This window comes from Podarcis filfolensis (assembly GCF_964270895.1).
Source record: "Podarcis filfolensis genome assembly, chromosome: 10".
NCBI classification, from domain to species: Eukaryota; Metazoa; Chordata; class Lepidosauria; order Squamata; family Lacertidae; genus Podarcis; species Podarcis filfolensis.
Genome location: NC_139612.1, coordinates 52,693,576 through 52,710,114, shown reverse-complemented (window position 1 = coordinate 52,710,114; position 16,539 = coordinate 52,693,576). Strand labels below are relative to the sequence as shown.

At 43.8% G+C, this 16,539-nt stretch overlaps 1 protein-coding gene across 7 annotated transcripts in view; it reads right to left on the bottom strand.

Moving 5' to 3' along the window:
- HIPK2 (homeodomain interacting protein kinase 2) overlaps positions 1 to 15,818 on the bottom strand; it is a 165,965-nt gene extending 150,147 nt beyond the window's left edge. Inside the window, exon 1 of one of the 7 annotated variants that reach the window (XM_083574188.1) lies at positions 15,031 to 15,818. In XM_083574188.1, the coding sequence (XP_083430314.1) occupies positions 15,031 to 15,049 (19 nt within the window). In that variant the 5' untranslated portion in view covers positions 15,050 to 15,818. Of the gene's footprint in view, positions 1 to 14,512; positions 14,682 to 15,030 lie in introns of those variants that run through there. The other 6 variants (XM_083574192.1, XM_083574193.1, XM_083574191.1 and 3 more) reach the window with 6 other exon arrangements.
- Between the last annotated feature and the right edge of the window lie 721 nt (positions 15,819 to 16,539).

Here is a 16,539-nt window from a genome sequence, read left to right as displayed (position 1 = left end):
TCAGAAGTGCTTTGCAATTTCCCAGAAACCAGTTATTTCCTTAGCCTTATTACTCCCGTGTGCACAAAGGCTTTGTGCACCTTTCTGTTCCATGACTAAGTACTGCGTCACATTTGTATGGGAACTCTTTTCACCCACCAGCACTTAGGAGAGACAAAGCACATATGGAAAATTCAGACCCGGTACAGTATCTGTTTCTGCCAATGAGAGGTTTGGGAGCTTCTGCAGCAAAGTAACACTACTGGAGCGGATTCAGAATCATGAAAACTTTTCTTCCTTCCTTCCTTTCTTCCATCCCTATGTCATTCACAGCTCTGCTGACAGGTGTGCTTTCGGACCTCATGTAATGGGAGAAAAATCCATACAGGACTTATCCACACTTACCTTTCACCTCGCTCTTTCCAGGAAGGGGTCTACATTTTAAGGTTCCATGTCTGAGTGTGTTTATTATCATTATTTTGCCCTGAGCTTTGCCTCTGCAAAAATACACTCTTTAAAGCTGAATTGAAGCAAATAAAATTTTGGGTTTCCCACTGATTGACGTTTGCTCTGATTGAGATTTAAAGAGCAGGTTTTCGCGGGAAAAGCTCAAAAGCAAAAAATAAAATACGGGCATTCAGAGACAGAGCTTTATATTGCGAGCTGTGCCTGGAAAGAGCGGGGAAAAGGGAAGTTTGGCTAAGCCCTCAGTCTCAAACTAGTCTTGCCAGCATGGAAGTTTGTGTGGATGCAATGAAATCCACGACAGAAATTCAATTTTTGGTTTTATTTAAAATATTTCTATCCATCATACAAGATAGTCCCAAAGTGGGTTACAATTGCAACCAAAAATTCATAACCAGCAATAAAACACAGCACATAAACAAAGCATATATAGCAAAAAAAGAAGCCGCTCTAGTGCAAAACAATTGAAGCACCACACAAATATTCCTCCTTGTGTTCATCTTAGCCTTTAGTCAAATATATTTTTCTATATTTTCTATATTTTTCAGGAGGGTGGGAAGAGGTTGTTATATTCTTTAATGTGTGTTTAAGCTGACTGCAATCTTACACACAAACCATCCCCATTTAACTAAATGGGGCTTACTTCTGAGGAGGCATGCATAGAGGTGCACTTATGGTAAGTATATTATAAATAGATACCACTATTCTAAAAAATCTATCCTTTAGCTGCCTTTTCACCTGCTAGGAGAGCTTCCCATACCAGATTTCCAAATACCACAATTTAATTATCGTGCTTCTACCCAATTTCATTTTAACCAGTGGTTGAGAGGAACTGCAAGTTGTTGTGTGAGAAGAGACAGGGTAAAACTGGATGCAAACTTTTTTTAAAATAGAAAGAAATACATGCCTTTGCGTCAGATACTTACTTACGTGGCTATGGAGAAAGACAGACCAGACAGGCTGACACTCAAGTAGGAACCATAAACTTCAGAAAACTGGCTGCGGGAAATTTCCACAGCCAATTACTCTTTTCAGAGTATCTCTCCCATAGGGCTAATAAGAATTGATTCCCAGTTGGCATGTCTTAATATGGAGGCATAACGTATGGAGCAATTCATAGGACAAAGGTTTCATAGTACAGATTCAGTTCAAGGAAACATCTTCCCTATATTCTGAAGCCTGCCCTATGCTTGTTTACTCAGAAGTAATTCCCTGTGAGTTAAGTGGGGATTATTCCCAAATAAATGTGTATCGTACTAAGGCCTTTACTGTCACGCAGAGTGACTGCCTGCATGTTTACTCAGAATAAGTCTTACTGTTTTTGGTGGAGCTCAGGTAAGTATGGACAGCTTTGTTGAGTTTTGCAGTGCAGAGTCAGAAAGAGCTTCATCTCTCCATTCTGTCTCCTCATTAACTGTTCTTTAAATGTGTTCAGTTTCTTAACCTTTCCGTGTGTTCTTTCCTCTCACTAAATTACAGCATCAGGCTCCTAATTATAGTTCTAAATCTTTTAAATGAGAATCTTCTGTATGTAAATTTCATGAGTAATACCTAGAAGGGATTCACCTGTTGTCTGGGTAGCAACTACAGTACATGTTTTGGTGTTAGAGTTGAGTGAACTGAAGGGATGGTTACTATTATTATATTTCTAGGAACATGGGAAACTGACTTATACTATTGGTCCACCTAGCTCAGTAGTGTCTCTATGGATGGAGATCTCTCACAGCCCTTATCTGCACATTCTGGGGACTGGACTTGGGGCGTTGTGCGTGCAAAGCAGATGCTCTACCCTTGAGCTACAGCCCTTCCTTTGGAGCCAAAAGTGGCTTCCTATCTATCATGTTTTGCAATGCAGGGACTTCACGGCAGACAACAGAAACATTTCCTCATGTTTTCTCTATCTGAAGTTTATGAATGTGGCAAGCCAGAAGGTCAATGCAACAGCAGCAGCACCCGAGTTTTTGGTACAGTGCTTATTTAAACTATGACACTGCAAATCTAGTTTAAAATCAGTTAAATCTCTTTGCTATTGTATATTCTAGTATCCAGCTGGCTCTCTGTCCCACACCCCATGACTAGGTAAGGCAGGAATAAAGGCAGAAGCAGGAATAAGGTTGCATATGTACAATATAATGGCTAGCTCTAAACCTGGTCTCTTACTATGATGCTCCTCTTTGCTGGGTCTGGTCTTCATCTTTTCTAGCCTCTATTAATGTTGACCTTGCTTTACTTTGTTAAGTGGACATCTTCAACTGATAGTGTCCACATTTGGATGATCCTATCTTGGCTTAAAGGGCCACACACGGAGTCCCTTTGTTTCCCTGTTTGTATGCCTGTGTAAGTGAATAAACTGGGGAGCCTTTCATAAACTATAGTTATCCATTTTGTCCAAACCAGGTAACTATGGCTTCAGATGAAGCCAGGATTTTAAGCCATGGTTTTAAGTTGACTTCATATCCTGGTTTGTTTCAAAGCCATTAACCACAGTTTCCCAGTTCAGAAAAATAGGGGAAACTATAGTAAGTGGAAGACTTATTGCTTTGCTTGCTGGTTTGTGTAAAGGGGTTGTGTGCGTGCCTAAAAGGTTCTTTTTTGTCTTGGTTTATTATGTCCAAAATACGTCTAAATGCAGACAGTGATTTAACTAGGACCTCATGTTAGTGTACAGCCAAAGGTAGGAACTTGAATCTACTTTTCCAGCTCTAAGTCTGGCTTCTTACACACTGGCTATCTTTCCTGAAAGTGACCTTCATTTTGACCTTATGTAAATATTTGCCTAGGGCAACCTGGGCCTTGGCAGGTTCAGAGACTGTGCCTTACACAACCCTACAATACTCAGTAGTCAAACCATGTATTGGAAGTGGGGCATTCCTATCTCTCATCTCGCCAATGTCAGGCACTTTGCACAATTTACAGAAATTACAGGTATTAATTCCACAAGCCGCCCACATACAAGCCTACTGACTACTGTTGCTAAAAATATGCTGCAAATCGCAATAAAAGTTGTCAAGGAGAAGCAGTAAGCAAAGGAGAGAGAGAGAGAGAGAGATGCCAAAACTAAAACGTAATATAATAATCTGTCTCTAATACAAAGATTAAAGCACACAGACATCCCCTGACACACCCACAGGGCCCAGAAGGCTGCTGAATCCAAGCTGTGGTTGGTTGGATGGATTACCAAAGAACAGCTGAAACTCACCCCAAGACAAAAGGCGACCAGAAACTTGTAATGCAACTCAAGTCCTTCTGAAACCTCTTTATACAATGAATGAGACTTAAGCAGAACACAACTCTTTGCTCTTAGGTGGCCATAAAGTTGTATTCATAGATTTTCTTCACCAAACTTCCGTCTGGATTCAAAAGAGTTTACCTGTCTGGAATACCTCCAGACTCACAGTAATGTTCGTGGAACAAGTTTTATGTGCCAGAATCCCAAAATAAGTGAAAAAGCTGCAACTTCTGCTGAACACACCTGCATACTGTAGCAATGAAAGTGTTTCTCATCACAATATGGGTGTGTGTGAAAGAAAACAGGGAAGCATAATGCATTGTGACTGACAAGCAATCTTGACTTAAAATACATTTTGGAAGCTATTAGGTTGATGCAAATATTCCACTTACCCAGGGTTAGTACTACTCCTGGTTTGTTGCCCTAACCCTGGTTCAGTGAAACCATCATTTAGATTGCTGAAACAGGCCCTTACCCTCCTTCCCAGTTGTGTGTGTGTGTGTGAAGACCCCAGTAGAGAACAAATCGTTGTAAGTTATTATGGCCACAGGGGGCCTATGTAAATACGGAAAACCAAAGCAAGCAAAGCTATATTGAAATGGGCAAAACTAGAGTGCTTCCTTCCTGTTCTTGAGAGCAAAATTCCTCACTTCCATAACACAAGTCCCTCTTCCCGTTCCTTGTAGCAACATTTTCCTATACTAATGGAAACTTCCTCTATATATGAACGCAAGGTACAGAGCTAGTAAGTGAAGCATATTGCAAGAGGCCCTCCCTTCTCAGGTTATGTGCAAAGGGTCACTTTGTCCTACTTGATGTAAATCAAAATGGTTTTACTGAAAACTGGCCTATTGATTTTGAAAGGGCCATTGTGATCATCTAGTATAAGCCTATTGGATTTTGCCCCACACTTGCTGCATCATGCCAATATATTTTCAGCTCTTGATTAAGAATAAGGCAGCTAAAAATCCAAAGCATGCACCATTAGCTTCAGTTTGCCTTTCCGGTTTATTTTTTGCTGCATCTGTTTTATACCCTTCCATTTATCTTCTCTGGAAAAAAAGAGCATTTATCAGAAATGCCTGATTATCTGAATCCATTGCATATCCACCATGCAGCCCTGTAACAACATCCTGAGAGCTCCTGTTTACCTAAACATCCGGCTCATGGCTGCTTTATATGGGCTCCAGGCAACCAGAACACCATTTGGTAGGCAGGCAAATTAGAAATTTAACAGACAGACAAATATACAGAGCATATTTCAAATGTGCAAAGGGCTTCACATACATATGCAATGTTGCTCCTATTCTGAGTATAACCACTGAAGAGACCTGATTAACAAGGTCCATTGATTTCAATGGCCCTATGAACCATACACTCCTGCCAACCTAGCAGTTTGAAAGCATGTCAAAGTGCAAGTAGATAAATAGGCACCGCTCTGGCGGTGTCAGGGATCTGCCATCGGAGCCGGAGGCGGAGGGAAGGCTCCAGAGGGATGCCGGAGAGGGTCCCAGTAGGGAGAGAGGCAGCCCATCTGCTGGGGAAGGAAATCAGCGTAGCACCAGTGGAGAAGGGGGGCAGAAGGGGGAATTGGCGAGGGGGCTCCAGGACTCCTCGCCGGAGACCAGCGGGGAGAGCACGGGTCCTCCGCTGCCCACACCCTCCCTGCGCAGAAGACTTCCTCGCAGGGAGAGTAGGAGGAGACTTGGCGTCAAAGAACTTCTTTGCTGGAAGAAGTTCAAGAAACGCCCACTGACGGATTCTGCCTGCGATTGAGACAGCCACGGTGAGAGGCTGTCCAGACAGAAAGGGTTCACCCAGGTAACCTAGCCAGGAGTGGCGACAACTTACGCATGAGCAACCCCTAGAACCATTACAGACAGGAAGGTAAACGGTGTTTCCGTGCGCTGCTCTGGTTCACCAGAAGCGGCTTAGTCATGCTGGCCACATGAGCCGGAAGCTGTACGCTGGTTCCCTCGGCCAATAAAGCGAGATGAGCACTGCAACCCCAGAGTCGGCCACAACTGGACCTAATGGTCAGGGGTCCCTTTACCTTTACCTTTACCTATGAACCATACAACGTGGTTGGACACAGCTTACAGCTTTTACAGCAGCCCTTTAATGAAAGGCAGGATTATTATCCCCACACATTGTTGAAGCTGATGGGGATTATTTATTTATTCATTCATTCATTCATTTTATCATTTATTCTGTTATCACCAGGTTGGGCATCGCTTTCCTTTTGGGTGAAGACAGAGGCAAAGTTGGTGTTGAGTAGTTTCGCTTTTCCTCTGTCACCCAATAGTATTTCTCTGTTTTCCCCACACAGAGGACCTACCACTTGCTTGTTCTTCCTCTTACTTTGGACATAGCTGAAGAAACATTTTTTTAAAATTAATTTTAACCTCTCTTGCAAACCTGAACTTTTTCTGAGCTTTAGCCAGCCTGATTTTCCCTCTGCAACTGTTGGCTACTGCAAGGTGTGTACGCAAAGAAATTCAGCACCGGGATCAATAACAAATCCCATTACAAAAACAATTGATTTAAGCTTTCATTATTGCAAACGCAGTAACAACTGCAACATACAATTTCCATAAACTAAGAAAAAATATCTGAACTATAAAATTATAACTGTATAATCTAATAATACCGAATTATTCGATTATAAAATCAGGCCACACATCAGCTGAACACATTTTGGCGGCAAGTCTTCCTTAGCAGCTGAAAAGTTCAATTATGGAGCAAACTTAGGAATCCTCCTTTGTTTCCAAAAGCTGCAGTATAGATCTTCCTCTCTTAAAATAGCCTCATTTCCCTCATTCATTCATATTTCCACAGTTCAAATGTATAGCCACCTATATCCATAGACAGTTGCCAATTCCTGTCCAAAACTGGAGAAAAATGAAATTGCGTTCAATTGCACCAAAGTGACTGCATCCTCACCCAGAAGGCTGCAAGGCTAAGCTTTTATCAAGACTGGCTCGCCACCTAAACAGCAGTTTCTCGCTTTGCACAGGAGACTTTAGCGGTAGAGCACTTCCTTTGCATGATACCTGAAGGAGCGTCTCCACCCCCATCATTCTGCCCGGACGCTGAGGTCCAGCGCCGAGGGCCTTCTGGCGGTTCCCTCCTTGCGAGAAGCAAAGCTACAGGGAACCAGGCAGAGGGCCTTCTCGGTAGTGGCGCCCGCCCTGTGGAACGCCCTTCCAGCAGATGTCAAAGCGATAAACAACTACCTGACATTCAGAAGACATCTTAAGGCAGCCCTGTTTAGGGAAGTTTTTAACGTGTGATATTTTACTGTATTTTTGGTTTTTATGGAAGCCGCCCAGAGTGGCTGGGGAGGCCCAGCCAGATGGGCGGGGTATAAATAATAAATTATTATTATTATTATTATTATTATTATGATAAAGACGCAAGTTCAACCACAGGAATCTCCAGCAAGGGTTGGGTTGGGCAACACTGACTCTGAGGAGCTGCTACCAGCTCCTGAAGATGGGACACTACTGAGCTGGAGGGACCAACTGTGTGACTGAGGATATTGTACTAGTTTCCTCTGTTTAGGTGCTGTGCGAGAGCTCTGTCCGAGACCTTGGAGAGCTACAGAGTCAAGTCTGCATTCCCCAACCTGCTTGCTCTCCAGATGTTCCCATCAGCACCAGCCAGCATAGCCAAAGGACAGAGGTGATGGGAAGCAATTATCTGGGATTTCAAGGCCTTTCTCGCACAGTCAGTTTAGAAAATTTAGAACAAGAGAACCTTAACAAATTAAAGAGGGAAATTAAGGAAAAGCTGAAGGGGTATAAGAAAATTAAGCTTTCATGGTTTGGAAGAATACAGTGGTACCTCGGGTTAAGTACTTAATTCGTTCTGGAGGTTCGTACTTCAACCTGAAACTGTTCTTAACCTGAAGCACCACTTTAGCTAACGGGGCCTCCCGCTGCCGCCGCGCCGCCGCCACACGATTTTTGTTCTCATCCTGAAGCAAAGTTCTTAACCTGAAGCACTATTTCTGGGTTAGCAGGGTCTGTAACCTGAAGCGTATGTAACCTGAAGCGTATGTAACCCAAGGTACCACTGTAGCGATAATTAAAATGAAAATTTTGTCTAGAATAATTTTCTTATTTAGAATGTTACCAATTAAGATAAACATAAGATAAAGGGTTGGCAAGGTATGATTTGTAATGGGAATAAGAAATATAGAATTAATAAAAGAAGATGGTATAAACCCCAGAAAACTGGTGGACTGGGTCTCCCCAACATAAAGTTATATTATATAGCAAATCAGTTAAGATATATCATAGACAGGATAACAGAAGAAGAGTTAGAATGGTTAGAGAGTGATACACAGGAAATGAAGGAGAAGTTAGTGAATATGTTTTTTTATCAAACCAAATAGGCAATGGTGGCAGAATACTGAAAATCCCTTATTAAGAAACATCACTGAGATATTGGCGAAATATAAAGGAAAATTGATAGCAGTAAATTTCCCACTAACTCCGGTGGTGATGATAGAAGACTTCCCAGTAAATTTTAAAAAGGAAATTTAAAAAGAAGCAAAAGAGAAGAAAATAAATGAATGGGTGGAGAAAATGAGAAGCAAAGAACAAATTAGAAAAGCTCCAACAGGAAGTAAAATAACTTGGTTTAACTTTATACAACTGGAACAATGGACAAAGAAGTGGTTAAGGGGAAACAAGAACTGCAAAGAATATACAAAATTTGAAAAAAGAAGATTATTAAAAGGGGAGATAAAGAAGAAAAGATAGTTATAAAAGGGGAAACCAGTGAAATTTATAAAACAGTAGAAATAGAGGATCAACAAGATCAATTAAAAGAGCTGTGGGAAAAGAAGACAACAGGGCAAATAATCAAAGCTGGGGGGAAATATGGGAGAAACACACTTTGAAAATGTTGTCTATAAGGGTAAAAGAAAATTACTATAAGTTAGTATGGAGATGGTCTTTAACACCAGTAAGATTAAATCAAATAAACAAGGAATATTCAGTGTAATGTTGGAGGGGAGGCCAGGAAACAGGTACTTATGTTCACATGTGGTGGGGGTGTAAATATGTACAATTTTTTTTGGCAAAGGGTGTTTAAGGAGATAACAGAAATCACTGGGTTAAAGCTGACCAAAAGTCCAGAGGTAGCATTGTTATTGATTTACGATGGGGTGGAAGGTTCTGAGGCTATGAAGGACTTGCTCACAAATTTATTGATAGCTAAGAAGTAGAAGGGGCAAGGTGAATATAAAATGGAAGAATGGTATAAAGAGGTGTGGGATATAGCCATTAATGATAAATTAACATGTGCTAATAAGGTAAGATGGGGACTATTCAGGAAAAATGATTTTGAGGAGATATGGAAGGTATTTGTATAATTTGTACTGTTAAAACGGAAAGGAGTTAAACCATTGCAAGAGATATTGAAATTTTGGGAGGTTGGGCAGTTATAATGTAATGGTCTCAGGGGCGGGGGACACCTTTTTATTTTTATTTGTTTATTATTATTACTTTGTTTTTAAAAAAGTAAAAAAAAAAAAGATTGGCATAATGGGCCCATAAAATAACAGCAACTCAGTCCCTTTTGTGTGTAAATGGAAGATTGCTGGGAAAAGGTGGCTTCTCCCAGATTTCATCCACCTTTTATCGATAGCAGTGTCATTAACATGTCCAATTAACAGCATTGGCATCCTGCAGTGACGATACCAGCCTTCTAGGAGTTCTGCTATGTACAGAAGCTGAGAATAGCATTGATCCAACACATCAGTAACCTAGCAGCATCTGATTCTTGGAGGAGCTAGAACTGAAAAACTTTTGTTATTGGAAGTAAGCTGAGAAGCAATAAGTCTCACTGTAATTAGAACATCGTCTGTAATGAGAAAATACAGCTCTTCCTGCTCCAGCTCCAAAGGATGTGATGATCTGCAATACAGGGAGGAGGAGGAGATGGTGGAAATAAATCCTTCACTGCGATCGAAGTCCAGTTGACCAGCCTCTTTAATGCAAGGCGGATTAAGATCCTTAATATTTTGCATTGATTTTAGCACTCTGGACAAAGATGATCCCACAAGAGGTAGTAATGGCCAAACAACTTCCATGGCTTTAAAAGAGGTTTAGACAAATTCATGCTAGATAAAGCTATCAGTGGCAACTAGCCATCTATGTTCTGCCTCCTCTGTTTGAGGCCAGTTCCTGGGAATCACAACTTGCACTCAGGTCCTGCTCGCAGGCTTGCCATAGGCATCCAGTTGGCCAATGTAAGAACAGGATGAGGAGCTAGGGGCCCTTTGGCGTGAACCTTCAGGGCCATTATGATTCCTAAAGGTATTAGTATGTGTACAGGTGGAATCTGGGCAATATTTCTACTGCTTCGTTCTCAGTGTAGGGAACAATGGGAACATGAACACGTTATCATATCAACCTGGGAAAGGCAGAGTCTTGCTTTTTCAAGTAAGCATGTTTCTTCACTGGTAGGCTATGGAAGTATCTGATCAGGCTTAAGCAAAGAGGGTTGTTTGGCAGAGCCTCAAGCACAGTGGTTAACAGGAATGAGCTGAAAATGCCCCGTTCGAAGCTCAGTTCAACCATGAACACATTGGGCACCCTTAGGTCACAATCTGTCAGTTTCAGTCCTCACATCTCAAACATACGGATTATAATACCAGCCTACCTTACAATGCTGCTGTAAGAATGGCCAAAGCACATAGTACATGCATTTTTAGCTAATCTGCAAAGTGAGAAGAAATGGTTCATTTACCAGCAGGTGATCACTGTTAAAAATATTGGAATGCTTCATAAGTATCCAAAGACTCCTATGTGCTCCTATGCTCAGGGAAACTCAGCACCGCAGTGCTGAGGGTTTTGTACTTCTTATACTAATTGTTGGGTACAATCTACCTGTAGGGTTTCTCTTCCAAGCCCTTTTCCTAACGTTAAGACTGTTTATATTGAGGCCCCAAACAGAAGGCTTGGTTTTGTTCTCAATGATCAGTATGATTTGGAGCAGTTCAGATGAAGACCTACTACTGCAAGCTGTAAAGGCAATAAGTGTCTATGCCAGGGATAGGGAACCTCTAGATTTTGTTGACTCCAATCAGCCTCAGCCTCAGCCCGCAACAGCATTAGTCAAGGACGATGGGAACTGTATTTCAACAACATGCAGAGGGCCACAGGTTGCCTGTCTCAGGTTTACACTGTGATTCCCAAGGGCCTCTTCACACATGACATTTTTTAGTATAAACTGAAAGGCATATACTAAGAAAATGTAATGTGTGAATGTGCCAAATGTAGTTTTTGGAAACAAATGTATTAAAAGAGGAAAACCATCAAGAACATGGTTAGCTGTAGGTGTATATGTGGTAGCACACCCACATTTGCTGCTACATTAAGTTAACATGTGGAATATTCACAAATTAAGACTAAAAACCAAAGAGCAAGCCTGGGTCTAGTAGTTCCCATTAGTCATGTGATTTCCTGAAAAGAATATTCAGATGAGAGGCATATTCCTGAGCAGCATTTAAGAATCACACTGAAGGTTAAACTCTTGTTCATGGTGCAGAAAGCAGCCTTAATTTACATGCCTAATTTCTGGAGATTTTCCGCTCCTAAATTTAAATTGCAGCCCACTTTTGCTGAGGACATGGCCCTGGCTGATTCATCCCAGCGGACTTGTTTCTGTATGCTTTCTGTAGAAGAAATGAACTGATCCAGCATCAATTGTCAGTCTCTCTGTTTTGCAGTCCTAGCACAAGCACACCATCCTAGCAGCCCTAGCACAAGCATTGTGGAGGGAACGCAAGCAATTCCAGAATAGAGCAGCAAGGAAATGGCAGAGCAGTACTTGGATAAAAGGGCCCACATCCAGTGACAAATATGTGCAGGGGCCTTGGCTCAGTGGTAAGCACATGATTTGGGTATGCAAAGTGACAGCTTCCATGGGATTAGTTAGCGGGTGATGGGAAGACCTCTGCCCAAGGCCCTGGGGAACCTGCTGTCTGCTAGAGTTCTAAGGCTTCCAATGTCTCATGAATGAAACTCATTGAAATCAATGAAACAAGCTTGGCTAATCTTAATGAACTTGCCTTCCCTTCGATTTCATCATAACTCAAGAGTGACCAAGGGCCGGTTCATATATACATGGGCATGCGGGTTTTTCTCTCTGCACTTGTTGGGCCCAATTCACAGATGCATGTACATCATCAAGTGATGGCTTGCATGTCAGAATGGACCATGGGAGAGACCGCTTCTGTATCTCCTTGCATCATCTAAAACACAAGCGCTTTTTCCTGGCATCACCTATGCACTTGTCCAGGGTAGGAAACGCAAGTGATCTGCGTGCGTCGAGGAACCAGACCTGAATGAGCGGCGGCAGGAGGTGTCAAGTGATTGTGATGTCGGAGGAGGAGATAAGGAATCTTCTGTCTGTGGTGATGCCCGATTCACATATGCAAGAACCCACTGTCACGGCACATGTGATCTGGGCTCAACTTTCTCTGGATTGGGGTCAAAGTCAGGGCCCACCCAAGACATTTTGCAACCTAAGGAGAGGGATAACATGAAGTCCTCCTCAATTCCACCTACAGAAGCCACCTGGACTGGGCACTGACTCTTGCTTTAACATGGGTGATGAGGAGATAACTTCACGATACCTTACGATACTGTAATATAGCTTAGGGGCCCCAGGGAAGGGGGTCCCTAACACCTCAAGATTTTGCCGCCACATGCAGCTCACCAGCATCTGCATTATAAGGCAGTTACCTCATGCTGTTCAATGGTAGGGCCGGCCGTGCCACATCCAGTGCATAATGCTGGAATTCTTGGGGTGAGAAGGGTAGGGAGAGCCAGAATGTTTCTCTCTCTCTCTCACACACACACACACACACACAAAAGCCCCTCTCCCTAATTCAGCCAAATCATGTCCTTCTCTATAGCTTTCTCAAAATAATGGCTATGAAGCTGACAGAAAGGGGAAGGCGCTGTAATTCAAACTGAGAGCCACCACCAAGGGTATCCAAAAGCCAGCGTGGCATAAAAGTTAAGAGAGTCAGACTAGGACAGGGGAGACCTGGGTTCAAATCGCCTCTCAGCCATGAAGCTCACTGAGTGACCTTGGGCCACTTTCGGTCTCTCTCTCTCTCTCTCTCTCTCTCTCAGCCTAACCTTACTTTGCAAAATGGGAGGAAATGGGGAGAGGGAGATTAAAGTGTGTCACTCTGAGCTGTTGGGAGAAAGGGAGGAGTGAAAGCGAAATACGCAGTAATTTTAAAAACGCCGATCTAAAATAACCGGCTCCCATCCCTGCCCATTCAAAACAGCCTTGCAGTCTTTTCCATTCACATGCAACTTTCTTTCCTAGAGTAGACCGCTCCCACCCGATGGTCCAGCAGAGGGCGCTTTAGGGAGGTATTTAAAGAGAAACCTTTCTCTTTTCTTTTTTTTTTAACACGCCAGGCTGTTCTAGTTGCTGCAGACTATGCCCCCCCGCGCCGCCCCCCCCCAGTACAATTTTTAATCATATAAATGCCACTCTCGACTGGCGGACTTTTCCAGCAACAGCAGCTTCCCCCCCGCCAGCCTCCCCTTTTATGGAGACAAGCGAGCTGAATACTTTATTATTAATTTTTCTCTGCTTTCTTTTTCTTTCCCCCCAGTGGTTACCTTTTGACCTGAAAGGTTCGCCATCTGGAATTTGGGTGTGTGTGCGCGCAATCATACAGTTTTTTTTGCTTTCCGCAGAAATCTATCCATGTGCGCATAAATATATATATATATCCCGCGAACGCAACAATAAATACATTAATTCATTAGCAGCAACCCAAAACGCACGGAGACGTCGCACTATTCCAGACTCCCACCCTTTTATTTTTTTTGCCACCTCGGATGCCATCAAGCCTTCAAGATCGGCAACTTTGCAACATCGAGGAAACCGGCTGTTAGGGGTGCGGAGGAAACCCGGCTCTCCCAACTTACGCCGGTTTCCCGTAAGTTTTATCGCCCTCTTTCCGCGTACAAATAAATAAAAATAAAAAGTACTGCTTCACGCACTAAACAGAGAGAGACGGGGGAGACTCGCCGGGGCTTTGCAGCGAAACCCAGCTCTTTGCTAATGAACAGGATCGGGCGAGGCCATTATTGAATATAGATAATAGTAATAATAATAATATAAGCAAACTGGATCCCTTTTGCCCCCCCCCCATGTATGTCACGCTTTTTAATCAATGCCAACCCCCAAGGCGAAGGGAAAGGGCTGAATTATAAAAGCGCAAGGTGATTCAGATTAAGCCGGACTGATTTATTTATTACACTTTTTGGTGGGGGGGGGGGCAAAATAAAAACCCAAAGAGGAAAAAAAACCTTCCTCTGTTTCGATTCCAATGAAAGCGCCTGGCAAGCCAACTTCATGCACTTCTCCGTAACCTCAGTCCCACCCATTCACCCCGGCTTGTTTTAGCTTGAAACTCAAAGAACTACCCAGCCGTCTTTGGGGGAAGAAAATAGATTGTGGTTGTTGTTGTTGTTTTAAAAAAAGCCTCTCCCGACACACGGGCAAATCCACCGATACGTAATTTCGATAATATACCTGTCTGGATCCTTTTCCCGTTTCGTTCTGCTTTTGCAAAAACTATGCAAGCACGGTGCGTCCCTGGCAAAGCCTTGCACAACAGCAGAAAAGCACACACAGAAACCCATACACACCGCGGCACCTTTAGGGTATTTTTATATATATAAAAAGACTTCAAGATGAAGAGTTCGGAAATCAAAGTACCTTTCTGTTTGAGGGTGGGCACGCATTATATTATATATTATACTATATATATATATAAATTCTACACACCACCGGCGACTCCACGGCAAAGCCTTGTCAGTTGCATTGTTCCAAGCCGGCACTGAAATAAGACTTTTTTTGCAAAGCACGACCGGCTGGGGAAAGGGGGCATTTTGCATTTGCAGTCCCCTCGGCCATCGGAGGAAGAGAAATACCGAAGAGACCATCGCAAAAGGGGGCGGGGAGAAGGGACAGCAAGCAGCGCTTTAAAAACCCCAGGCAATTCGGTCTTAATAGTAATATGCGTACATACAGATAGAGATATATACAGTATATACTTCACGCGCACCACACAAAGGGGAGCTATGTGACATCTCTCCTTTCCAGGCAATTGCACTCCTATATAATAATTACTGGTGCCAAATCGGTGGTCATCATTTTTGTTTCTCTCCCCCCTTCTTTTAGCTTGATTTCCCCTTTTTCTTTTTTCTTTCAACAACCCCCACCCCCCACCTAGGAGCCTGGGTCTGAGAGAGAGATGTCTAAGCAGGAAGAGGAATAAAAAGACCCCAGAAGTCTGCCCTTACCTTCGTACATCGGGGCCATCGGTGCAAGGATGTCTGTTATTCATGGCAACGAAAGATAAATGAAGCAGGATTTCAGCCCCCACCCCCCTTTAAACTCAATAGAAATCTGCCATCTTGAGCCTGTGTCTCTCCGAGAAGCCGAAGCGGCCAGCAGCCTCCTGCATATCTGCCGCTTCCAATCCGTCGAGGGGGGCGGAAGACCCACCGAGCCCCCCCATAAAAAAAACAACCAGGAAAACAGAAACGCCGCACCGGCAGCAAGCCGAAAACAGAAGATGTGGGGTTAGGTGGGGGGTGTGGGGGGGCTGGAAAGGGAAGGGAAGGGAGAAATGGGGTGGGTGGGGGGGCTCGATGCACAGTGAACAGGTCAAGGGGGAGGGGGAGGGGGCGGCTGGAGGTTCCCCCCCCTGGACTTGGGGATTATTTTTTTTCAGGGGGGTGGGGAGGGGGGACTCGAGGGATCCCCCTAAGCTCTCAGCTCAACATGTCTGTCCGCCTGCCGGTGGTGGGGCGTGTGTGGGGAAGGGGGGGTTCTGCAAAAGTTGCATTAGAGAGGAGAGGGAGAGGGAGACTGAGAGAGCCGGAGACAGAGAGGGAGGGAGGGAGGGAGGGAGGGAAGGGGGAGGAGAGGCGAGCGAGCAACAGCACAGGGAGTTTGCACAATAATCAAGTGCCGATGGCACGGATCGCAGTTTCCCAGAAGGAGGGAGAGAGAGAGAGAGAGGCATGGAGGGGGGGAAAGGGAAAAAAAAAAACACCCTCTGCTGAGATTATGTGGGATCTTGTTTAACAACACATTTCAATCAGGAGGAGGAGGAGTGGCGAGGGGGGAGCGGGAGGGAGAGAGAGGAAAAGAGAATACAGTGCAAGTTGGAGAAGCGGGCTCTCGCCTCTCCTTAAGTTCAGGATGCCTGGCAGAGATGCAATGGCAGGTGTGGCGTTTCCAGTCGGAAGGCAAGCTGCCCGGGGCAGAGACCTCCTTGTGCGCATTTTGCAAAGCGCCAGGCACACCGTAGAATTTCAACGTGGTTCTCATGGGCTGTGGATCTGGCAGCAGCCGCAGCAGCATTTATTTATTCATTTGAAATATTTATATGGCGCCTGGCCGCCTCTTGTGTTTCAGAGCGGTTTACAAGGCGTGGAGACAATACAATAGGTTGCTGTGGTGTTGTTGTTGTTTGCAACACAGGGTGATTGTGTTTGCCCCTGCCTCTTTCGTTTTCAAATAAGTGTCTTTTTGCATTTTACAGCCTTGTTTTACTGTCAGAACAAGTTAGGTTGTTGTTTCTTGGCTATTTCAAAAATGCGGTTTGCTGTAAACAATATCTTTATGGGATGCATTTTTGAGATAAACATACACTGTTGCTTCCGTGGCTCTTTTTCCTTCCCCCTTTGAAAGGAGCCGCATCAAAAGAGTGTTTATGTATTGAGAACGACAGGCAGGGAGCCCCCTCCTGTGTTCGTTTTAAGTGATCCATCCTTTTCGCTCCGTTTCTGCCCTGGCACTGC